This window comes from Hydra vulgaris, chromosome 06 (assembly GCF_038396675.1).
Source record: "Hydra vulgaris chromosome 06, alternate assembly HydraT2T_AEP".
In the NCBI taxonomy this organism is placed as follows: Eukaryota; Metazoa; Cnidaria; class Hydrozoa; order Anthoathecata; family Hydridae; genus Hydra; species Hydra vulgaris.
In genome coordinates this window covers 34,526,306-34,554,191 of record NC_088925.1, presented here as the reverse complement: position 1 = coordinate 34,554,191, position 27,886 = coordinate 34,526,306, and the positions used below count along the sequence as shown (strand labels likewise).

The window sequence follows — 27,886 nt, the reverse complement described above, 5'->3', positions numbered from 1 at the left end:
TCAGCACTTCTTTTGATAAAAAGCGAGCACGACGTACAAAAAGGCACATCGATGAACTCAGTGAAGACCAATGGCTTCAAGATGCAGAGGAATACTTCTGTAGGTGTCTGTGTTTTACGCTATTGTTGAAATTACTGTAGACATAAACAGAATCGCAATGCAGAAGGTATGGTTAAACCTATTTTTTTCAACAAAATGCACGGCGATTGTTTAAGATTTAAAAATAACACTCCCGGAATGATCCCAGTAGCTTCATTTTGTTTTAGCCTAATTTCAATCATAAGCATATCAAATTTAATTAATGGGATTTTGTTAACCAACAAATAAAAATAAGTATACTTGCTTACTTATTGCCAAGAATACATGTTTTCCTTTCCCACCATAGATTGTGTTACTTCGCGGTGCAATTATCCTAATGCTAATGTGCTTTTTGCTTCAATTATTTCTATTTTTCAAAATTGATTTTTGAGCGATCTATAAATGCAATTAACAAAATTTTTTTTAATTACAAGAAAAATTTCACCTTTTATATCGAGCAATGGAACGTTGAATACTTCACTTATTTTCAGGTACCTAATTATTAGATAACTGAAATTTTAACCCTCCCTTGTATTAGGCTAATACAAAAGTGGGTTAAAATTTTTGTCCAAATTACAGCCTTCTATAATAACTACTATATTATAGAGAAACATGGTCCAAGTCTAATACACAGGGGGTCCTAATAAACGGTTTTGTGGGAACTTTTATTTTTATCAGTGAGTTTATACTTTCTAATTTTTAAGCCTGGTTTACAGTAAAAATTTATTTTAGTTTTGATATACAGAAATTAATAAATGGGCAGGGCGAAAGAGTTCTTAAAAAGCTAGGGTATAATAATGGTGGGTTTGAAAATTTGATAAATATATATATATATATATATATATATATATATATATATATATATATATATATATATATATATATATATATATATATATATATATATATATATATATATATATATATATATATATATTTATGTTAACTAAGCATGCAAAAACAAAAATAATCAATTTTCAAATTAAGTTTCTAAAACTTCATTTTTTAAAAGACATTACAGTAGTTTTTGTATAAAATTTCATTTGAAAAGAAAATATCTGTTAATAAATGTTTTAATATTATTTACATTTTTATTAATCATAATAATTTATACTATTATATTTATTTAAAACTTCTTTTTGTTTGAAATATTTTGGTTAATTTAGATTTTCTAGATTTAATACAAACTAACATATATAATTGGGCAAGACTACTTACCAAAAATCTTGGGAAAGTAGATTCAAGTGGGTCACAGGTGTTAACAACAATTTAAGTTTAGCATATTGCATTTGTTGTAAGACATCTTTCAGTATATCTGCCAGTGGAATTAGTCAACTTGTGAAGCACAATAAAGGTAAAAAAACACGTTAGCAAAGATCCTTGTAAAATATCAAACAACCAAAAGCAGTTCAATGAATCAGTTAGACTTTTAAATATTGGATGTTCAAATGTCCATATAGATGACTAGATCTCTCATGCATGAAATTATGCAAGCTTTACATGTTGTCAATTGTAAATTATAGTTCAAATCAACAGAAAATGGAAACACAAGATTTACCTCTATGTTTTCTGATTCTGTTGTGGCAAAGCGTTTTAAGCAAGGTGAATCAAAAATTAAATATCAAATACAATATGGAATTGTCCCTTATGTTAAAAGTATGTTAAAATCTGATATTAAAAAAGCACCATTTACTTTTAAGTTTGATGAGACAACAACTAAGCAAGTTAAAAAAAAGTATGGCAGATATCTCCAGTATTGGTCAGACAAAAAGAGAGAAATTTAGTTGTTGTAACTAATTTGGTTGCTGATTTTCCAATAAACATATAGAAACGAGATGGCTTTCAGTGAAATATGTTGCTGTTAGGATTTTGGAACAATAAGTGAACCTTAAAGAATATTTGTTAACATTTCTTTCAAAACAAAAAAAATTTAACGCTTTGTTTAAAACAAATAGATATAAAAGAATTTGTAAAGCTCTGTGCAATCATATTCAGACTCAAGGATATTTAGGTTTTTGTGCTTTCTCAGCACAAGATTTTGAAGCATTTTTAGATTTTGAAGCATTTTTAATTTCAAACAGAATCTCCAATGATTCACATGCTTTATCCTGTGATGTGTAAGCTATTAAACTTTTTGCTTAAAAAATTTATCCTTCCAAAAAAGTTAAAAAATGATAATAGAGAGTTCAAGTCACAGCCTGAAATTTTAATGATTGATTTCTGCAAAATCGAAAACCATAAAAAATTAAGTTTAATTGAATTAGGAACAAAAGTCAAATTGCTGTTGCATGAAGCTGCTCTACCTAATTCAGTAGATGAAAAGTTTAGGAATGAGTGGAATGAGTTTTATATTGCTTCTGCGTCATATTTACAAGAAAACTTACCTTCTCATGTTTCACTTTTAAAGCATGCTCAATTTCTTCATCCAAAAAAGCGTATTGCTCCAGTATTAAAAAAACTTAGCCCGGTTTTTCATCTAAATGAGATTTCTTCAACCAAAGAATCTTATCAGAATGAGGTTATCCCAGAACATTTTTATATAAATTCACAACTATTCACTACATCTGTCGTTCAACAGCAAACATCATATTGGTCTTATGCTTTTAGTACTTGTTACTTAAATAGTATAAGCAAACAATCCAAATATAAGCAAATAAATAATTATTGGAGTCAAGTGGGCACTATATGTGATGAAGTAGGCAATTTAAAATTCCCTCCACTACTTGCTCTTGTTTAGTGTGTTTTATCTCTTAGTCATGGCAACAGTTCACCCGAAGGAGGATTTTCTATAAATAAGAACTTTATAGAAGCTCACAGTACCAACTTGAAAGAAGACACCATTGTTGCATTGAGATTAGGTTTAAATAACAATATTTTTATCTTTTTCTTTTTTAGTAATATTACAACATTTTATGATAAATACTGTGATTTATTGCAACACTTTTTTTAGTTAAAGATGAACTTAATCAAGCAGGTGGAGTTATGAATTTTCCAATAACAAGTAACTTAATTAAATGTTGTAAAGAGTATCATCAAAGATATAAAGTTTATTTGACTGAGCAAACTAAATTATTCAAGGCTGAATCAGAAAAGGTATAGCAAACAGAGTTGCTGGTAAAATCTTTACAACAGCAAAAAACAGATCTAGAACTTATTGAAGCAGATATAAGGTATATTGTTTGCCATTGTTTTAATAGAGTTAGTATATTTTCTTTATTTTTTTGTTTGAATTTTGTCATTGAATAAAAACATAACTAATAGGACTTTTATTAAACAAAATATTTAAATTTAATTACATAAAGGGTATGCAAAACTGGCATCGAGGTTGCAGAAATTGCTATTGATGAAGGTAATCGAAAATTTCAACAAGCACTACTCAAAGTAAAGTTAGATAGAACTCTATGCCAAACTTCACAAGCTATGATTGACATGGGAATAAAGAGTAAAAGGGAATTACAAATAAATCTTGACAATTTTGAAAAAAAGAAAAAATTAGTAAAATAAAGTTGAAATGAAAGAACATTTTTCTCTTAACTTTTTATGTTATTTTTTTTTAATAAAATATCAAACTTTAAAATTTTGAGCATATATTAATATATTATTAAACTATATTAATATACTATAATACTAAGTTCATTTGTTTTGAGTCTAAAATATAAAAGAAACCTGCAACATAGTTATTAAAACTAAAAGTAAACTTTAACGGTTAGTGTTGTTAACATGAGTGTTGAGTGTTATGTGTTGACTAAAGTTGTGTTGTCTTTGTTATATATATATGTGTATATATATATATATATATATATATATATATATATATATATATATATATATATATATATATATATACATATATATATATATATATATATATATATATATATATATATATATATATATATATATATACACATATACACACATATATATATACATATATATATATATATATATATATATATATATATATATATATATATATATATATATATATATATATATATATATATATATATATATACACATATTTAATTGTTGATTTTTTCTTTTTTGATTTCCAGTTGAATTTGAACTAACTCTAAAGTAATGAAAAATATGTCTTCTATGATAGTTTAAAAATAATAAAAATTTACAATATATTTTTGCAGCATACTTATATTATAGTATATTTTGTTAATAATACTTCAAACATTTACATACAATTTAAAATTGATTCTATAGTCATCAGTTTTACGTTTCCTTTATATATAATATAAAATTAAAAAATCCATATGCTATTATGAATTTATAAAGTTTATACGCTATATGTATAATAGAGTGTGTGCAAAAGCATGCAAATTTTTAAAAAGAAGCATGCAAAAGCATACAAATTTTAAAAAAAAAGCATGCAAAATTTTTTTTTTTTTAGCAATTTTAGTAAAAAGTAGCATGCAAAGGCATGCAAATTTCATAAATGTTGGCTGGGAACCCTGATATATATATATATATATATATATATATATATATATATATATATATATATATATATATATATATATATATATATATATATATATATATATATATTATATTATATATATATATATATATTATATATATATAACTTTTCTGGTATGCGTTTTTTCGAAAATGCAAAACCTGATTTTGATTTGTACGAAAGTACAAACCCAATTTATAAATAAATATCATTCTAAATAAAAGATACAAAGAAGAACAATAATAAAACAACTTAAAACATGCAAGAATCAAAACTTCTGATATGATATTATAAGTTATTATATCTCCTGTTTTTCAAGATAAAGAGTCAAAGTTGAACTCATAAAACTTATTTGAATTTTTTATTCTTGAGGTTAATCAATCAATTAATATATATTCTGAATTACATGATTTTACAATTTAAGGGTGTTTACAAATAGTATAATTACTAATGATGTGTAAACACCTAATAATAATGAATAATAACATAAGAATATAATAAAAACAACTCTAAAAATCATAACGTTGACAATAATAATAACATTAATAATAGCTAAAATAAAAATGGTATTAATAACAATAAAAATAATGATATTAATAAAAATAATGATATTAATAAAAATAATGATATTAATAAAAATAATGATATTAATAAAAATAATGCTGTTATTAAAAAATAATGGTATTAATAAAAATAAGGGTAATAATAATAATAACAATATAATAATAACAATAGTATATTTAAATATATCTATACTTATACACGCACACATACATACATACATACATACATACATACATACATACATACATACATACATACATACATACATACATACATACATACATACATACATACTTACATACATATATACATACATACATACATACATACATACATATATGTCACACATACGCTTATATATATACACATAAACACACATACATCCCTACACATACTCACATACAAACATATATATATATATATGTATATATATATATATATATACATATATATATATATATATATATATATATATACACATACGCATATAAACATATATATATACACATACGCATATAAACATATACATACGAACATACATACATATACATACACATATACACATATTGGCACACAACACACATACATACACATATACACACACATTTATACACATACGCATACATATACCCACACATGCATTCGCACATACACATTCAATCATTGTACAAGGACGACAAAAAAGCTGTACATAAATGTAAAGGTTCTTAAAAAAAAAGAAAGGTATAAAATATACAAGAGAGAGTATTTTTAATAAGACTATTAACAGTGATATATTGCTTTTATTGATGTTATTATTCTAGTAGCTATCGAAATAGTGTTTTTTTAATTTATTGAGAAAATTATATCAAGAAATTAAGTTTTCAGTTTTAAAAGAATGAGGGAGATTGTTCCAAGCATTGGTGCACTGATGTTTAATTGATTCGCTGCCAAATTTTATTGTCCTAGTATGTTCTACAAAGATATTGTTGCATGAAGAGGATCTTAGGAAGTGAGAATGTTTGTTACACATTTGAAAGAAATCGGAAGTTTATCATGAAGATAATCTCATACAAACAAACAATTTTAAAAAGTAATATTGTTGTTCAGCCTAAGAATTTTTGATAATTTATACAGCAGAGAAACATTGTCAAATAGGAAATTTTGAAAGTGAATAATTTTAAGGGCTTTGTTTTGAAGTGAAACTAGTTGGTTTAAGGGACTTTTTTTTTTTCCCCCAAATCTTACACGTATACCTAAGGTGTGATCCAAATATGGCATGATAAATACTCATAAGTGTTTTAAAATTTATGAAATGTCTGATCTTGGCTAACATTCCAACTGATCGACTTAGCTTAGTCTGTAAGTAAATTTGATGGTACTTAAAAGAAAAACTCTCACCCAGCCAAACTCCAAGGGACTTCATAGTTTTTGACGAAGTTAATATTTTTCCATTAATGTTGAAAGTGCATTGTTTCTTGTTTTTTTGGTTTTAAAGACAACTATTTTAGTTTTTGTAGTGTTTAGTGAAATTTTACTAGAGTTACATTTACTGTTCTCCTGACTCTCATGTCTACTGATTTCACTGTTGTTTAAAAGTTTAGAAAATATTGTTTTATAAAGTTTTTAAAACATTAACAGAGGCAATGCACAGAATAGAATAAACAATATAATGTTGGCTGAGTAGTGTTTTAAAAAGTTTTTTGTTTAGCAATTTTAGTTATTAAGCTTATTTTATAGATATATTTAGTTTGAATATATATATATATATATATATAGATATATTTTAGCTTATTTTATATATTTAGTTAAATTGAAAAATTTTGAAATAAAATGGATTTACTTGGATCAATTCTTGGCAGCATGGATACTGTGACTAACAAGAAGGTTGATAATGAAGCTAAGAAAAGAATTCAAGGTATTTCATAATCAAATTATTTTTTTTAATTGATATATTTTTTTGTAAAAAATAGTTAAAATCTAAACAAATAGTTGAAAACTAATATTTATTGTTTTTTTTTTTAATTATCTGAATCACTCCTAACAAGGCTGCAAGCAACCACTATTAAGTTGGGAGTTACTAGAAAAAAAAGAATAGAGTTATAGAGCAAAGAAATGTTTGACAGAAGACTTGAAAAGTTGAAAGTTGTATGAGTCAGGAAAACATTAAGACAGTAGGGAGTTCCAATGGGTTGAGGTGCGAGAAAAAAAACTAGATGAATAAAAAGTTTTTAGAGCATGCACGGACAGATATAGTAAAAGAATGAGACTTTGCTGAATGGCGAGTCAAGCAAGATTAAGTTTTAGTTGATGGAACTAGAGATAATAGCTCATCACTATGATAGTATTTATAGAAAAAAGAAAAATTTGCAACTTTAGGACAATAGGAAAGAAGCTCAAGCTTAGCAGATAGCAGCCCTCAGAATTAGGAAAAACAAGTTTGACAAGGCTGTCAAATGTCGTGAGACTTCATTTCTATGTTTTATGGTAAAAACTTTATATCTATTTTTTTTTTGCTGACCTGATGTTGATCTCTATAAGATTAAGGTCGGCAAATTATTGCCGACCAACTTTTTTCTTCCTTATTCCAAGGGCTAAGATAAAGCTGTTCCAACTATGTTTACAATGAATTTTTGGACCTTGTCAAGAAGAGAAAGAGCATCATAAGAAGAACCAGCCCAAATATGACAACAGTATTCCATACATGGACAAATAAGAGATTTGTAGATGTGGAGAAAGGAAACAGGAGTAAATGTCAAGAATGATAAAATGCTACCTTAGCGGATTTTAATTTAGCAATTGATTGTATATGTAGTTTCCATGAAAGGTCAGTGGTAAACAATAATCCAAGACGACGTAAAGTAGAGGACTAGTGAGAGGGTTGCCATTCGTTAATATAGGAATGCTGACAGTACTGTGTGATAGGTGTTTGCAAATAACTGAGTTTTGTTGGAGTAAAAATTTTCAAGCCGCTGTCAGCCCCAATCTGTTACAGAAGTGATATCTGCTTTAAGATTGGTTGCCTGTTCTAAGCAATCAAAAAGAGAAGACTATTTGTCAAGACAGGAGTAAAAAGTTTAGTCATCAGCAAAAAGAGCCTCTTTAGATGTAAGGCTGTCGGGAAGATCATTAATGTAGATAAGAAACAAAACAGGCCTAAGGATAGAACCTTGAGGTACCCCAGAAGATACTGGAAATGAAGAAGACTGTTAAGCTTTGAGGATGACTTTAATAAAGCATTTAGAAAGAAATGATCTGATAATTTCAAAAGCTTTCTTAGATACACTATATGAAACAAGCTTATGGAGAAGATCAGCATGCCAAACTTTGTCAAAAGCCTTACATATGTCAAGAGCAATAGCCCTAGTCTCTCCTCCTCCATCTAATGCACAATAAGATCTTTCAGTCAAAGCAGTTAGCAAGTCAGCCTTAGAGTGAGAGGATTGAAAACCGTATTGATTGTCTGACATTAAGTTATTTGATTTAAGACGCAATATTAGAAATTGTTGATCAAAGACTCAAAGATCTTGCTAATAATAGAAAGAAGACTGGTCAGACAATAATTGGAGGGCTCAGATTTTTTTCAGAGTTTTTGAAAATTGGAACAGCAGATGCAATTTTCCAGTAGGCAGGAAAACAAGACACAGTCAAGCACTTATTAAATCTTTAGAGAGAATTGAAATGAGTTCTGAAGAGCAATTTTTACTATGACAGAAAAATATTGCCTGGACCACACGCTATAGAAGAGTTTAATTGAGATATGACTTTAGCAATGGAAGCTGGAGTGATTTAAATGTCTAACAATGGGTTAACCTATTTAATTGGAATGGAAGGAAGAGAATGACTATAAAATTCTGTATATTAGATAAAAAGTTCTTTCCTAATAGTTCTGCCTTATCCTTGGGAGAGGTAATAAGATCAGTCCCATGAATGAGGGATGGAACGTTAGACCTACCCTTGTTAATGACACTGTTGAAGATTTTCCAAAAGTCTCTAGAACCTTACTTCTGAGGTAAGATGCAAAATTTAATAAACTGAAAACAATGGAGCTTAACATCAGACAACACCTTTTTATATTAATTCCTTGCAATAATAAATAGCGTGGTTGATTAACTGAAATAAGAAAGAATATTGCCATGATCTACCAAGACCAAGCAGCAGAATATTAATCCGATCTCTCTTCTGTAAAGGCCTAAGGCTTGCTGTAGCTTGTGGATTTTAATTCTTTTAATTGCTTGAAATCTGCAATTTTTGTTAGACAAAAAAACTCATTTATTTACATCAAAAAAATATTGCAATAATGTTGGTATACCTATATTGATGAATAACAACCCTCTTACTCTCAGACTAAGTCTAAAAGCATTGTAAATGTAATGCAGTCATGGTGTAGTGGTAGAACTCTTGCATCATAAGCAAGAGGTATTGAGTTCGATCCCCATCACGTCCCTGGTAGTACCACGCTCAACTTGTTTCTCTGCACAGCTGCCTTAGTTGTCAAGGTTTGTGTTTCGGAGTTATATAGTTGAGAGAGGTTTATAACCACAATTAAGTAGCCTCCTCGTCTGTAGTGGCATTTTCAGCCTTGGAGAGGTGAATTAACATTAAAAAATAATAATAATTTAGATCTGCTTTATCTACCAAGCTTGAGCCACTTACCCATTGTTGTAAGGTTGCATTTCTTTCTTTTTTCTACAAATACAATCATGGTCAATGTTCAAATAAACTATCACCTCTATTACGATAAACCAAAACTCATTCTTGATTGTTTCTCTATTCAACAAGTTGCATCCTTTTACTGTATCTATCCCTTCATGCTATAAAAATTTTTGTTAATCCAGTTTTTTTCCTTGCACATCAAAAAAACCATATAATTGTTAGTCATCTTCATGTTTTTCTTTTATATACAACCTACAACTTTTCAAGTCTTCAGTTGACCATTTTTTAATATTTTTACTTATTCTCTATTTTAAAGTAACTCATAACTTAATCGTGGTTGCTTGCTATCTTGTTGGAAGTAAATTAGAGTTTGAAAAAATATAAGTATATGCAAGTATTTAATAAATAGTAAACGTAATCATAAAGTTATAATATATAAAATATTATCAATTTTTTTCTAGCCCCGCCTATCAACCCCTGCTAAATCTTATAGTTTAGCCGGGGCTGGGTTTAAAAAAAGTCTCACTTTTAGCTGGGGCAGGGGCCCCCGGTCACTTACTAACCTTCAATTGTATCTTTAATTAAAATTTTCAATTGCAGCTTTTCTTGTTCTTGTACTTCATTTTCTAAATTCTGAAAAATCTTTATGTTCAACAACTTCATCTTCTGCATCATCAGTATCATCTTTATTTTTATTGTTGCATTTCTTTTTTTCAGTATAGAATGTTTTTATAACTGTTAGATGTAAAGCATGGCTGTAACATAATTGTGGATTAGCAGGAGACAATCTCTCTAATTTTTTCATACCAGACAATCCCTAACTCATAAAAGCTACAATATGCTTGTCTAAACATCCATAAATCTTTTATATTTAAGACTGGTTCATTCATCGATAGACACATTTAACATTTTCTTTTCCTCTTTTAAATTCAAAGTATATTTTACTAGGTCCTTTTTCTTAATATAATAAAATTTTTTATGATAAAAATCTTGAATCCTCTTGCAGCCATACTATGTCCTATAAATTCATTTTAGCTATCTGGTTAAAAGAGAATCTATCTATAGCTACCATTTTAGATATTATTTCCTCCAATGTTGCCTATTTTATCTACCTAAATATATACCATTAAATTGTTGTTTTTACTTGTTGGCAAGATGTCAATAGGGATGATGTGATCTTTCCTTTGGAATTCGTGGACATTTTATAGATGTCAGTGTAGGCCAGTAGTTGAAAATTTTTTGCATAATAGTTGTTTTCTGCAAATGTTGCATATAGCATAATCTGGATCACATTCTTTCTTTTTTAAATAATTCTACACATCTTTATATGTTTTGCTCATTTCTGTTGATAAAAAACTAAATAAATAAATTAAATATTTAAATAGCAAGAAAAAACCTATGGAAAAGTTGGATTTGCTAAGTTTGTACAATATTTACATAAAGTATAATAAGCAATTTTTTTAATTTCTCTTTTTAATATTCAAATTTTCATTTTTTTGAGTAATATCAATTAAACTCGGAAATGAGAAAAATAAAAACATAAAATTTCTTGAAATTCTCGAGAAATAATTCTCAAGAAGAAAAACTAATTATGACCATATAGTTTTTAATAGCATAAATTCCTACTTTTTCAGACAAAATTGGAAAACATTTTAAAATATTAAAGAGTGTTACCAAATATTGCAATATCATGCAGTTATGGCTAATATTGTGTCACCTTCCAACCTTATGTAAAAATTACTAATTTATTTACTAAAATATTTTGATTGTTAAATTATTAAAGCAACCAATATTAGGTTTTTAGCTTGTCTTGGTGCAAACCATTTCATAAGCCAGCATTCAATAAAGCTTCTGTGTAGTACTTTTATTTAAAAGCTTCTAAGAAATAAACTTCAGCCCATGAAAATATTTTTTCAGTAGCATTGTCTTAAATAATGCTAATTAAAATAAGCTCTTTGATTTCCCTTTCACTTTAAATCATCTTTTGCTCATCTTTTTACCTAGGTTCTGTTTCAAAATAGTGTAAGCTAGCTAATATTAAACCTATCTATAAAAAAGGTAAAAATCTCAATTACATCTCAAATTATCTCAATTGCTTAATTAATTAACAATTATGCTAATTATTCTATGCAAAGCGATGGACTTTTATAGGTACTTAAGTGCTTATTTTGTAACCGTCATTTTGATATAAACAAATTGTTAACCTCTGGTAACCAACATAGTTTTAACCTTTGGTCTTGTTGAACAAATTTATTGGAGTTCTTGGATCTTATGCAATGAAGTTTTAATGTGGTTGTAGTTTTACTTGACTTATTTCAAAGCATCCACTTGCTACTTGCAAAATTTGTGCATATAGTTTTGATGAGTGCATCTGTCAGTGGATAATTAAAAACAGTATTTTGATTTGAAAATTCAGAATTGGATTCGCTAATCCATTGCACATGTAAATGCACTTTTTGTGCATTTACATGTGCAATTCTTCAGATCAAGTTCTATCAAGTTCAAGGGTACAACAAAGAATTCATAAATAAATTAACATAAAAATCCCTCCAAAGTAAGAAAATTATTAATTTTAAATGCAAATATTAATAACGAGAAATCAATGATTCAGATAGTGAAAGTGGACGGGAAAATGTTATGTTATAAAAAAATCAAATGCATTTGGAAATGATAAAGCTACATTTTGTACATTAATATAATTTTTCTGTTTTTACATTTTCATAAAAACCCACGATGTTTAATTTTTTTTTTTTTGATATGTTAGAAAGATTTTGATATAAACTGTTTTATTATTGTAATACATGTATAAGTTTTTGCATCAATACTGTGTTTTTAGTTGTTGTTTTTTAGTAGTACAAATAACACTCATCTAATCATCTGTTTTTGACAAAATTTTAGATGCAAAACAGAAGGCATTGAAATTCAAGGAAGAAGAACGCAAAAAAAAAGCAAAGTTTCGAGAAGAGGTGCATTATATTTTTATAAAAACACAAATATTTTGTTTTTTCACCTTTTTTATTTAATTTAAATAATATTGTGAATGAGAAAATAAAACAAAAAAAAAACAAAAAAAAAAAAACAAAATAAAGTAGAATTTATAATACATTATTATTTTTAAATTATTATAAATTAGATAATTCTCTATATTATTATTAAATTTTCAATATTTTGTTTACTGCAAAATAAAATATATATGTAATATATTTTACTTTTAATATATTTGTAATATATTTTACTTATTATTTATATTATAATGGTTTTTATTAGATAGAGTTGCGCATAAACACGTTTATACAAGGTCCCACAAATGTTAAAAAGTTGGTGTTTGAACCTATGAATGCCACACTTCGGAGTATTGTGTATAATATTTTTATTATTTTAAGAATTAAGAATTATTAAGTATTAAGTAGTAGTTATAAATATAATAATTAATTTATTTAATAAATTAATAATAATAATTAATTTATGCATCTTATAAATTATGTTTTCTAACAAAAAATAATTTAATTCAAGTTACATGTTACTCTAATTAATCTCACTCAAGTTAAATCAAGTTATGTCAAGGTGGTCCTTAAAATGTCAAATCAAGACAGTTATGTCAAGGTGGTACATATCCTTTATTTTAATGAAATTTTTAGAAAAGAGAAACATATATATATATATATATATATATATATATATATATATTATTTTTATATTTGACATAAAAATTTATGAGGAATACAGTTATAGTTTCAAATTTTATTTTCTGAATATTTTTAACAGAAATTTATGCACCATTTTTTAAGACTAATAAGTTTTTTTGGTATACAAACCATCTTAGCAACCATCTTTCATCAAATCTTTCCAATCACCATCTTTAATCAAAACCATCTTTTCTCTTATTCTGATTTCATTTGAATAACAATTACATTACCAGTTTTTAACAATAATAAACTCTTATGTTTTATGTTAAGTTAAAGTTATTAACCATATTTTAAAACAATTTAGATGGAATCTTGCATATCATGCAAATGCATGTTTGCAAAACCTTTTATATGTGATTATGACATTTTTTGTAATAATAAAATTGTTTTAATTGAAAAATTGTAATAAGTAATACCCCAAAAAATCATTCTAGCACAAAAAAATATTATTTGTCTGAAACCAGCCCAGGAAAAAAAGTTCTATATACTATAAATGTTTGAAGCATATGGCCTATAGAATTTCTATAGAATCTCTGTTAATTTCTTTAGAACTTTTTTTTCTATAGAAAAAAAAAAGTTTTTAGAATGTCTATTAATTTCTATAGAAATTAATTCTAAAGTTCTATTAATTTCTATAGAAAGTTTAATTTCTAAGATTAAATTAAATTAAAGAATTAAATTAAAGATCTAAATTAAAGAAAAATTAATTTCTATATAAAGTTCTATTAATTTCTATAGAAATTAATAGAAATTCTATAGAAATTCTATAGAATTTTTATAGAAAATCCTGGATTTCCTAGATTTTTCTGGGAGTACACAAAATGAATCAAAATTATTTACCACATGAACTAAAGTTTTTCAAAATTACCTGTTCACTGTGAACTAGTAACTCTAATAACCTTGTTTTCCTTTTTTGCTTTTTCTGAACTCTAGTTCAAAGAAAGCGCTACCAGCATACAAAGGAAACATTACCTACATACAAAAGAAATATTACATTCATACAAAGAAACATTACCTATAGACAAAGGAAACACTGCGTCCATAGAAAGAAAATACTACCTTCATACGTAGTAGTTTTGATGGCAGCAATAATTACAGCATTGTTAATATTGTTTTATTGAAATCTTTTGTAAAAGAGTTGAATAGTCCAGACTTTGTAAACAATTTTAATGTTGAAAATAATGGTTAAAACTATTAAAACTAAAAAATTGTTTAAAACTACTAAACTACTATATTCAAAACTTCAGAGAATTACTTATATTCTAACTTCCGAGAATTACTTATATTCATAACAAGTATAATATAGCAATATAAATTAGGTAAGAAGTTCTTTACTTTCAATATTAAAATGGTAATGGCAGTTAGAGAAATCTGTACATCTGTCTTCGACCTATCAAATCTTTAAATTAATTATTAAATATGCCACTATTTCTTTTAAAGACTACAATAATCATAATGTTTTGTATGGTATATATACTAGTGTTTATCTTTAATAAAACAGCCAAAGAAACTCGGCTGTTTTATTAAAGATAAACACTAGTATATATACCATAAAGATAAACTGAATCTAAGAGAAGAAATAATCTGTACAATTTATGCTTCTTGGCAGATGAGAGGATACAGTTTGCTAAATTGTCTCATTTGACAACAGATTGTAATTGTTTTAATGTCTTTATCATTAAAAGAGTTGTAAATAAGTCAGTCATAAGTCAGAAATAAGTCAGTGATTTTTTATACTTAAGAGATTTTTATAGAGAAAACTTTGTGAATGTTTGTTCTTCCACTATTGACTTTAATTGCTTTCCGATTTTGCTAGTTTAACAATTTTAATTTTTAATTTGTTTAAATTTTTAATTTAAATTTTCAATTGTTTAATGCATTTAGAGAAACTGATACAGACACTTAAAGAACCCTCATAAAAAAAAGGATTTTTCTCAGTTTAACTTTACAAGTGACAAAAATTGTTTTTCTCAGTATTTTTATTGATAGTGGTAGCTTTAAAACAAGGTATTTCAAGATTTCCATTTTAGATTTTTTTTTTAAATAAGTTTTAGGTTAAAATTTTAGCATTATGTTTTTTAGTTATCATGGTAGGAGTTAGACCAAAACTGATACTTATAAAAAATTGTCATTTTATATAAAATATACCATCATTGAGTAACAAATAACAATATTTATTGAACTTTTTACTATTATGACTTTAGCTTCAACTTCTACATTACTATACAACATTACAATGCAACATTGCTATACAACATTACAATGCAACATTGCTATACAACATTACAATGCAAGATTATTATACAACATTACTATACAACATTACAATGCATCATTACTATACAACATTACTATACAAAATTACTATGCAATATTACTATAAAACATTAACCATTTTACATTCAAACAACAATCTCAAATCTCAAAAAAATCAACAATCTCTTTTCTTAAACAAGTTTTTAGTTTTTTAGATATTTTGATTACAATCTGTGATCAAAAAAAAAAAAATTTCTTTTGATGGGTACCTTTCCTGGGGAAAAAATTTTATAGAATTTCTATAAACTTTTGAAACATGGCCTATAGAAATTCTATAGAATTTTTGATAGAATGTCTATTAATTTTTTTTCTATATAAAAAAAAAGTTCTATAGGAATTTCTATAGAAATCAACAGAGATTCTATACAAATTCTATAGAGTTTTATAGAATTTCATATGTTTCAATATATATTTATAGAAATTCTATAGAACTTTTTTTCTTGGGTTGTGTAACTGTAAATGTTATTATAAAATTAAAATTAACATAAAAAAATGAAATTTCAATTTTAGATGAGTTTTAGAACTTTTTTTTTTCAAGTGCATTTGTTTTTGAACTGCTCAAATGCATTTGTTCTTGAAATTTTGAACTAAAATGTTCGAATGATGTAAGTGTTGATTTTTTTAGCAGTTATAAAAACCTGATTAAGTATGCATCAAATAGTTTTAATAAAAGCGCAATCCATCTAAAACCTAATAATAAATATACATTTTTCTGTTAGTGTTTTTAACTATCAGTTGTTTGTATTTTACATAAAAGATTTATGCAAAAATTCTTTTAGCCGATGTTTTGCACTTATACAGGTTTGCACTTGTGGAATTCACACATCAGCTGAATTTCATCCAATAAATCCTTGATTAAAGTTTTAATATGATAATTAGTGCAATTGATGAAAGTGAATATTTGCAGCATCAAATTCCCATTTCTATTTTTTTTTTTTTTTTTTTGTCATCAGCAAAAACAATGGATTTAATAAAAATTTAATAAACTAATAAAAATTCATTTAAACAAATTAAAGTTTAATTAGTTCTACTTCATGTGGAATCCACTTAAAGATAAAATTCTTTTATTAACAAGTTGCTGGTCTGCCTAGAGAAATATACATATCTTAGGGTAAAGTTTATAATTCATAAAACTTTAAAGTTTACTCCAAACTCATTCATCCATAAAACTATAAAGTTTATTGCAAAATCACCATCGCTCCATAAAACTATTAAATTTACTCTTCCATGAAACTAAAAAGTTAATTTTAAGTTTTTTTTTCCTTTTTCTGATGGTTGATTTAACTGCTGATCAGTATAAATATTGATGCTTTGTGTAATGTTGGTTAGTAATGTTGGTTAGTAATGTTTTATTTTCAATAAAATGTTATAGTAAAAACACCACTGCTTGTTTTCTTAAATTATTAGAGAATGCTCTGTCTCATTGAGTCATTTGCAAACAAATTTTATTGTGCTAAGGGGTAAATAGAAAAATTGAGCTGTAAGCAGAATAATTGTGTTGACCCGCCTCAAACCCCTTTTTTATCTATTAGGTTGGCATAGATGTACACCTGTGTCACATTGTTTTCTGCCTGGGATGATGAATGCTGGATCTTCTTGACTCTACTCATAAATTTTTCCTGTTACCTCCTTGAAAGTGCCTATGCAGCTCTTACTGTTATCTCCTAATGAGGAGTACAGTATGAGGCTACAGTTTTAAAACTCACTTTAATGGTTTTAAGGTCAGCTGGTAGTAAGGCTTCCTGAACTCTGTGGTAGCTCTCGGAAAGGCTGATTCCATCAACAGCTGTAAAATATCAAGGTATTAATAGTGCCATGTTGCACATGGATGGTTGCCATGTTATTGCTTTGTGTGCGCTGTTTAGGCCGCATAAGAAGCCCTAAGTTGCGACTTCAGGTTAATTAGCAGGACTGAGACAACTGCATAGCTTATTGCTTATAATGCCGTGTTCTATACATGAATGAGTCAAGTTCTCTTTAAAATTTAATCATGCCCAAAAGTAACCTGAAATGTTAAGCATAAAAAACCATCACCATCATTTAACAATTATCAATATATTTATATATTGATAATTGTTAGGTGGTGATAATTGTTTTATTTATATGTTTCAATATATCTTTCACAAACATTTGTGGTCTTTGAAGTAAATTTCCATCAGTTGAATTTTACCTCTTGCAAAAATCACCAGGTTTCCTTGCTTTTTGTAAGACCAATTCAAATTCCGCTGTTCCTTCAGATTTCGGTATTGACGGGTACTATCTTTTGATTCGCTAAGACTTAAATAGTCATATGCTTGGGGTATGCTTATGCATCAATTCACCATTTGTTAAGATTTTAGGTTTCCTCTGACCATTCTTTTTGTGCTTCAGCTTAGTACCTCTTTACTCTTCATTCTTTATCATTCTCTTTTTTTTCAAGATTGCACTCTTTTAGATGTAATTTTGATCAAATTGACCTTTTTCTTTACCCCTCTGCCAATATTGTTGTTATTCATGATTTTAATGATAATTACACTGAATGGCTTGGCACTAACACCACTGACCCTGCTGGCACTAAAGCCCATAACTTCTTTATTTCTCAATCTCTTACTCGGATAGTCAACTTTAAACTTAATAACTTACCTTTGCTCCTTGATTTGTGTCTTGTCTCTGACCATAACTTGTGTTCAGTTTCTTCTTGTTCTCCTTTAGGTGGTACCAACCATGCAATGATCTCTATAACTCTTTCATCTCATACTTCTTCTTTGGACTCACCCCTACTTACTACTACCCTAAAACTGACTAGGATTCTTTTCTTGACTTTCTTTGTTATGGTCTTTAGTCTGATAATTTTTCTCTCTCCACTGATGTGCCTTCTTTGTAACCTCCTGGATTAAAGCTGGTATGGAAACTTTTATTCCTTCTTGTCAGTTTTAAGTCAAGTCTCACTCTACTTCATAGTTTTCATCTTTTTGTGCCACTGCTATACCTAATCAAAATAATTTTTTTCATCTTTTTCAAAAGAACATCTCTTTTAGGAGTTATACTAAGCTTCATTATTCCCAGTTAACTAAATCTTGTATCATCTCAGAAGTTAGGCTCTAAAGACTTCAACAGCATCATTAGCAAAGTTAAGTTTAAAATTCCATCTCTAATCTCTAGGACTAATTCTAATCTCTAAGACTGATCTTATTACACCCAAGGATAAGGCGGATATTTGCAAAGAACTTTTTTTCTATTTAGACTCTTTTCTAATTCTTTTCTATTTGAATCTTATGGCAATACTCTTCCTGCCATTCTACACCTTTTCAAGATGTAATCGAGAACTTGAAAGTTGTAATTAAGAAAAGTAAAATCTAATTGAGAAATACAACATTTAATTTAGAAGTCGCAATATGTTATTAAGAAACACAACATGTAATTAAAAATTTTTTAAATGTAATTGAGAAACCCAACATGTAAATAAGAAATCGCAATATGTAATTTGAAAATAAAAGTTGTAGCTAAGAAATCGTAATATGTAAATAAGAACACATTATTTGTAATTGCGAATTCAATGTAAGCTTAAAGGTCATTATAAAATATCTTCTTGGGCATGCATTTTAATAAGTTAATAATATCAAATTTAGCATTAGTATGCACCAGCAATACAGTAATACAGTGATGGAATTGAAAGATCGTTGTGTTATTTGTCAATACACTATGAATAGAAAATCTGTTATTAAATTGAATCCGTGCAAGATTTATTTCACCAAGTTTGTTTACAACCACTTCTGGAACAACCAGAACCACCTTGTCCAATTTGTAGACATAAAATACATACAACTGAACCAGTTGAAAGAAAACATTATGTTTTATCTTCATTGGGTGATAGAAGAAGAGTAATTGAATGTGCTGAGCGAATTGATGATTGGGTGACTCTGGTGCAAACTTTAGGTGTCAAATATAAGACAGCATACAATTGGATCCGCAGTGGAAATTTAAGTTTTATTGGAAGAGGTGGTTTTAAACCAAAAATTAATCGCTGATCAAATCGAAGAAGCTAACATGGATTGAAAGTGACTCTCAGTTGACATTGGTGGCCATTAAAACAAGGATATTAAGACAATTTAATATTAGCATCAGCACAACCACAATTGCAAATTACCACGAAGGCAGACTACTTTTATTTAAAAAAGTGCACAAAGAGCCTACTACAATGAATAGTAATGAAAACAAACAAAAAAGAGCTGAATATGTTAGGAACATTAACGAACACATCACAAATGGCCATCAGATAGTTTGGTTGGATAAAACAAGTTTTAATCTTTTTTTTTGTAGAAAAATGCAAGGGTGTGCCAAACAGCGAAAAAGAGCAATAATGAAAATACCTTCTTCAAAAGGTGCAAACATACATTTGATTGCAGCTATATCAACAACAAATGTCGTCATGACGGAAACTCACAGAGGATCATTAAAGCAGATTCTTGTAACAAGTGGATGTTGGCTTTGTTTAACCAGTGAGTTACATCTGGGAATCGTTTAGAGGATTTGGTCATCATAACAGCCAATGCTCCATGTCACGCTTGTTCAGAAAGGGTGTTTAATAATTCACCAGATCAGTTGTTACGATTAGGACCCTACAGCCCAATGTTAAACCCAGTGAAAGCTATCTGGTCCAAAATAAAATAAAAATTAAAAATGTTATTCGCATTCCACCTGTATTCGGTGCTGAGATTATGGAACAATGAATGCAGTATTTAGAAAGAATTGTTACTGAGGCAAAAAATACAGTAATGGGAGGTGATTGTACACGCGCTGTACAACAGACGACCACACATTACACAACGATTTTAATATGGAAGATGTCCAAGTTGGTGCTTAACTTAATATTGCAATAATTTTTAATGATGTTGTTTAAATTTGAATTTTAAATTTTTATGTAAATAAATTATTTGTGTTTTATTTATTATTTATCTGAAATGTTAATCAAATTTTTCACAAACAAAATAAAAGAAAGTTTTAATTGACACCCAATAGGATTTTTCCAGTTACCGCCTAAACCTCAAATGCCTTTTTCATGACTTTTTATATTTTATTGATATTATATTATTATTTCCAGCCTTAAATTACAAAGTATATTAGGACTACAAAATTCAAAATACAAAGATCTTTGTATTCTTTATACTTTTCTCAATTACAACTTTCATGTTCTAAATTACATCTTACGTTTCTCAATTACAACATTCATCTTACGTTTCTTAATTACAACTTTCATCTTCTCAATTACATCTTACATTTCTTAATTACAACTTTCAAGTTCTCAATTACATCTTGAAAAGATGTAGTTAAACAGGTTAATCCATTTTTGGACATTCCAATTACTTCAGCTTTAGAATTACTTCTATTCTACTTACATTCGAATTACTTCTGTTGCTTTAGGCATATCTCAGTTAAACTATTTTATGGCTTGTGGTCCAGACTGAATTTGACTGAATCTTATTTTCTTGCCTGGTGGAAATGGCATCTGTGGTTCTAATTTTTTAAGATTCCGGAAGAACATTCTGACCCCTGCAACTATTGTCTGATCAACCATCTCTGTTTTTAGCAAGGTCTTTGAGTCTTTGATCAACAAATTTCTAACATCTTATCTTGAGTCAAATAACTTACTGCCTGGCAAACAATGTGGGTTTTGATCTTCTCGTTCTAAGGCTGACTTGCTAACTGCTATGACTGAAGGATTCTATTGTGCATTAGATGAAAAAAAGTCTTTTGTTATCAATCGTTTAGGACAGGCAGTTGATCTTGAATCTGATCTCACTTTTGTAACAGTTTGGATTTACAATGGCTTGTGAATTTTAACTTCAACAAAACTCAGTTATTTACTGCAAACAACTATCACAACACTGTCAACATTCCTATATTAATAACAATCCTCTCACTGAGTCGCCATGTAGCATTTGACTCGCTTCTCTGATTTTACACAATGATTCAACGTATTTTTCGTTAAGAGTAAGGTTGACTAGTTTATTTAATAATAATAATCACTTTACACCTTTTTTGGATTATCGCTCACTATTGACTTTTCATGGAAACCATATATGCAATTGGTTACTAAGTTTCTGCTTACTTATATCATGCCAATTATCTTACTCCTATTTTCATTAGATATATTCAAACATGTTTCATAGTTACATATTTGTCTTTGCATACTCTAAAAATTTGTTATCATCTAGCTTTTTTTCCTGCATTTTAACCCTTTAGAACTCTCTTCATGTTTTACTGACTCATACAATCTACAACTTTTCAAGTTTTCTGTCAACCGTTTCTGTGCTCTTTAACTCAATTCTTTGTTTTCTAGTAACTCCCAACTTAATAGTGGTTGCTTGCAGCCTTTTTGAGAGTAAATTATTTATACATTTGTTAAAAATGTTCCTTGAAATCTTGTTTTGCTAATAAATGAATTAAGAAATTCAATAATTTAATCTTTTTGTTTAAGGTTTTCTTGACCATGAAGACTTTAATTGTTTTTTTTTTGTGTTTTTTTTTGTAAAAATTAGTTTATATATACTAATTATATATTAACTAATTTTTGATAAATTTTTTTAAAAGTAATTAATAGGTATTTCAGAAATTTTCACATTTAATAAAGTTCTTTTTTACATTAAAGAGCACAGTGTTAGATCTAATTTAAAAAATTGAGAATTTTACAACACTCTCCAGAGCAGTTACTTTAACTCTTCTTTCCAATATGAAAAATGGGATTTTGCTAATTCTGCACTAAACTATAATATAAATAAAAATAGAATAAATTCAATTATATATATATATATATATATATATATATATATATATATATATATATATATATATATATATATATATATATATATATATATATAAATATAAAATTGAATTGAAACACACACATCACACACAAACACTATTTCTACCAAAATTAATTTTTTTATTTTGAAGACATGATGTTGCTGAAGTTGCTGGTTTGCTCTCATACAGCTTCGGGGAAGAGGATTTTGATAGACATCTTGTCATTTGGAAAAAGGCAACTTTTTTTTCTTTCTTTTGTATTTTCTTTGTTTTTTAACCATAGGTTCATTTTTTTTTTAAATTTTCAGAAAATTTATGTTTTAAAAAAATTGTAAGGGATTGAATTAAATTGAGCAATTATCATCTTTTAAAAAAAAAAAATTTATAAGTTTTCTTGAAAACAAGTTATAACTGTTGCATGCAAAACATCGAAAATCAGTTTAAACTTGATTTATATATATGTATGTACTTCATTCCATTAATTCATGTCAGTCCATCATCCGACATCCATTATCCAACAATTTTTATCCAGCATCCATCATCCAGAAATACTAAAGCTTCCTCAAACCTATTCTTTAAATGTTTTTTGTTAAAAGCAAGTTTTTTTATAGGAATACTCTCCATCTGAAGTTGAATTAGAGGCTTTGAGAAATGGTTTGGTAATTTTTAATTTGTATTTATTATACTAATGTTTTCTCATTAGTTGTCATGAAAAATAAGTAATAATAATAATCATGAAGTAAAAATAAGTGAAAATCAAAACTTTTTTCTCTTAATTTAGGAATATAATGAAGAAATTGCTGCAAAACCAATAGATTCTCAAGTAAGTTATTTTTCAAAATATATAAATTTAGAGGTTCTCAATTAATTTGTTTTTATAACATACCCAAACATGTTGTATACGTGTTATATTTTACCTATGCTAAAAAGTTGTATTCATGTTTCACAATTGCTAAAAAGTTGTATATATATTCTATTTTATCTATGCTAAAACTCTTTTATTAAAGAAAATTGCCGACCTAACTGCCGACCTGAAAGTGTTTGAGGTCGGCAAAAAATTGCCAACCTCATTTCTATGTTGTTTTATGGTTAAACCTTTGTATCAAATAGTTTTTGCCAAACTGATGCTGACCTCAAAAAATTTGAGGTCGGCAAGTTATTGCTGACCTCGTTTTTCCTAATTCTGACGATTGGCTCTCCGCAATTATTTAAGTTATGTTATGTTATTGTTTAAAGCATTTTTAATTTTTACAGTTTAATTAATGAATGTTAACCATTTAAGTTTCAAACATAGTTCAAACACTATTTTTATTTTTTTTAGAAATATAGATAGCAACCCCATCAGCTTTTCTACCATCAATTCTGTCTTATCTATATAACAAATAATTTTTTAGATTGGAAACCCTTTTTTTTTTTTTTTTTTTTTTTTTTTTTTTTTTTTTTTGCGTTGCTGTTGCATAATAGATACTGCTTTAATAATTGTAACCTGTTTTTCCAGATTTTACAAGTTTTTTGTTACCCAGTCTTTAATGAGCAAGGCAGATTTTTTTTTTGGTATTTTTTATTTATTTAACTGATTCTTGAACTTTATGAGGCGGTTGCGTCTTGTAGCCATTTATCAAGATTGACTATTATAGGCTTTTTATTGGGATGATTACTTTTTTGAATTATTATAGAAACTGTTATAGCTTTGGTTAGGTACTAATATTTTCTAAGAAAATAAGAAATACTCTTGTGTTTTTCTAAAAAAATAAGAAATACATCTTGAGTAGAAAATAGGAAATACATCTTGTGTACATCAAGAAATACATCTTGTGTACATCAAGAAATACTCTTGTGTTTCTGTAAAAATTCTTTGTTGAGAGTTTTAAGTAAAAATAAGTTTTATTCTATAATAGAAGCATTATTTTAACAAATTATGTTAAGAATTTATGTAAAATATTTACATTATTTTATTAGCCAATATCTTTTCGAAATGAAATTTTCATGTCAAATACTTATCAGAAACATGTTTTAGAATTCCAAATCCATTCTATCTGGAGATGAACAAGTTTCAAGAAAAAGACAAAATGTAACTGCTGAACCTGAAAAGTACTTTGAGAAGTATGCAAAAATAGTTGGTGAAGACAGTGGTCTAAATGCTGCTGTTGCTACAAAATCTAATAAAGCATATGGAATGGGTATGAATTTCAAATATAAAATTTTTTTAATTTATTTTATTTTTTATTTATTATGGTTAAAAACCATTGTTAGTTAGGTTTATGCAAATGATTTGCATTATATATATGTTATATTTTATATATTTGCATATTAAGTTAGTTATATTAGGTCTTTATACTTTTTTGGGGATCAAATAGGATGAAATAATAACAAAAAATGTTGATTACTAGTATTATCAAAAAAAAAAAGAGAAATTCAAAAATAAAACCCTGTGGCGATGAGAAACTTGAATCGCTGGCATGCTTGGACAGAGTATTAAATGATTGCAACTGTGCATGAAATAAATTAACAATTTTTTATAGTATTGCGTTTTTGTTAATATAACATAATACTAATATAAATATTGTAAAGGGCTGAAAATCAGGGGAAAATCAGGGGATGCAGAGGTAAAAAATGTTAGCGCTATAACAACTATTTAGAATTAAGTCGTGGTGATGTCCCATTCACAGGAATGGATTGCAATCACTAATGATGGGAGACCAAGACCTGCTTTTTTTGGACAAAAACGTACCTTTTAGAACATCGCTTCCTTTTTATTTTACAAAGAAAACATTTAGTCGTATGAAAAAAAAATTATTGTAAAAGTTCCAGTCACAATTGGTTTACTATATACAGTCAGACTTTTTTTTCAAAGCTGATGTTTTTCAGGATCTATAGACTGTTGATTAAAAAAAAAGCTTTTGGGGTAAGTTGACAAATTTTTCACGGGGTAAGTTGGCTCATAGCATTTACTATGAAAAAAAATATTTATTTTTATAAAACTATTATTTTTTATTTTTTTTATTTTTAACAATATTGAAAATATTTGTTCTTACAAAAAAATGTAAAAAAAATTTTTTTTAGTTTTTTTTGCCACAGATAAAAGGTGGGTTACTGTTTGGCTTTTATACGGACTAATATTTGGTACCAGCTAAAAGTAATACTAGATTTTGGGATGAAATTGTTGCAAAAATTAACTTTAAAAAAATTTATATTAATTTTGCACTTAATAGTGCATTAATAATCATTTTTATATCATAGTTTGCGCCAACTTACCCCGCGGTGGGGTAAGTTGGCGCAAATTTTTTTTTTTTTTTGAGGGTCCGGAAAGGCCCCAAGAATTTTTTTTTGTAAATGAATGCAAATTTTATAAGATACCCTAATCCATACTCTTTAAGACTACACTTTAATATTTTTAAAAAAATGTACTGTTAGGGCTACAGAGCTCATAGAGTAAAAACCCAGCCAACTAGCCCCGGTCTCCCCTATATATACAAATGTTGTGATACTTGCTATGATTTATAAATGATATTCTAAATGTTATACTTTAAAGTCTTATATATTTGATATGTCATAAAAGTATCTTTATTTATGTCATAAAAGTATATATATATATATATATATATATATATATATATATATATATATATATATATATATATATATATATATATATATATATATATGTGTATATATATATATATATATATATATATATATATATATATATATATATATATATATATATATGTGTGTATATATATATATATATACATACACTTTTATGACATAAATAAAGATACTTTTATGACATATCAAATATATAAGACTTTAAAGTATAACATTTAGAATATCGTTCATAAATCATAGCAAGTATCACAACATTTGTTTACATTATTTAAGTTTTATTGGATTTTTTAACTGTTTCATTTTATTGCAAATAAAAACTTAGCTCAGGACTAAATAATTAGCTAAATTGCAAGAAATATTATTATAAATAAATAAAATACAATTAAAAAATTGTTAAAAGTTCAACTGATGCTACAAAATTTTTGTTATTTAAAAAAAAAAATTAATTAATATCAGTAGCTTCTGCCTCCAAAAGTTTTACTTTAGAAAAAACATTTTTGTTAACTGGCCATATTTCGGGTTTTTGAAAACCATTTATGACATTTGTCATTGTGGCAGCATTAAGGTAGGCTAAGCTAAAAAGTGCAGCTATTTGAAATTGTGTGAAAACACATCCAGAATTTACTAGAAGACTTACAGGGCTTACTAAAAAGCTTTTAGCCTCCGAGTATTGAAAAAAATAAAGCAATAAATTCTTTTTAAAGCAACAGAATATTGAAAGAGCAAGTCTTATTTTTATTCTGTTTGAATGTGTTTAGATCATTGATTTTTTTTCAATGTTGTGTTTTTTTTTTTTAAAACTATTTATTTTTTAGTTCCTAGTAAAAACAAAGAAGATAAACGTTCTATCGAGGAAACAATGAGGCAGATCCGTGACAGAAAATTACAAAAGTTATCTAATGCTGAGCTAACCTGATAACTGTAGTAAAATTCATATTGCAAACTTCAACTTGTATTTGGTATTAGTATTGTCTTGTACTTTTTATTGTTTCAACTTTGTCAAGCTTTGTGCTCAAGCAATTGGTTAATTGAAGAAACAACTTTTTTTTAATGAAATAAACTTAATCAACTTCTATTGACTTTTATTTAAAACTCCTTAGTTATCGATTTTACATACATGCGTTGGGGTATGAGGTACTTATGAAAAAAGCTCTTTTAGGTTAACAAAAATTATCAAAATCAATACAAATTTACTTAAGGTGGAAAACCCCTCAGAAATATGAAATTTTTGAAAAAAAAATTTATTTTCTTGTTTTGTGCAAAATTTATTAGACGTTCACAATCTGAAAACCATTTTTGAAAATTCGCTATAGATCTTCATTAAAATAGATTTTATTGAACCCTAGTATTTTAAGCTTCCTTAACAACCGCCATAGCAACGGTACTATTTTTTACCTTAACTAAAAAATAGTTCAAATTCCAATTTTTTCATATGAAGAACATATCTTATCAAGTCAATTGTATTTTCCATTGTTCAAAACAACTTTAGTATAAAAACAGTTACTGGAAAGCTCAATAATATATCATAAATCTTCCTCAATGACGAAGGCATGCAGAGTTAAACAAAGAACTAAAAATAATAAAAGGAAAAAAATTTTAAATGTAAAAAAAAGTTAGTTGTAAATAATGTTGATAAGGATGTAAATATGGAATCAAATATTGTAGATATGAACATAAATGTTACTGCAAGTGTTGCAGATGTAAATATAAATATGGAGAAACCAGTTGATTTTAACTT

At 27.1% G+C, this 27,886-nt stretch overlaps 1 protein-coding gene across 3 annotated transcripts; it reads left to right on the top strand.

The window, feature by feature from the left end:
- Positions 1-27,221, top strand: LOC100211257 (sperm-associated antigen 7 homolog). Of its 3 annotated transcripts, XM_065799934.1 has the most exons (10): positions 1,857-2,936; positions 3,029-3,248; positions 6,904-7,013; positions 12,650-12,717; positions 13,019-13,110; positions 22,690-22,774; positions 23,151-23,198; positions 23,321-23,362; positions 24,557-24,719; positions 26,964-27,221. In XM_065799934.1, the coding sequence occupies exons 3-10, from the start codon at positions 6,929-6,931 to the stop codon at positions 27,062-27,064; spliced, it is 684 nt and encodes a 227-aa protein (XP_065656006.1). In that variant the 5' UTR covers positions 1,857-2,936; positions 3,029-3,248; positions 6,904-6,928; the 3' UTR covers positions 27,065-27,221. The 3 variants fall into 3 exon arrangements, with proteins under 3 accessions (XP_065656005.1, XP_065656007.1, XP_065656006.1); XM_065799933.1 differs by lacking the exons at positions 1,857-2,936; positions 3,029-3,248 and adding an exon at positions 1-99; XM_065799935.1 differs by lacking the exons at positions 1,857-2,936; positions 3,029-3,248 and adding an exon at positions 142-166.
- Positions 27,222-27,886: the final 665 nt, after the last annotated feature.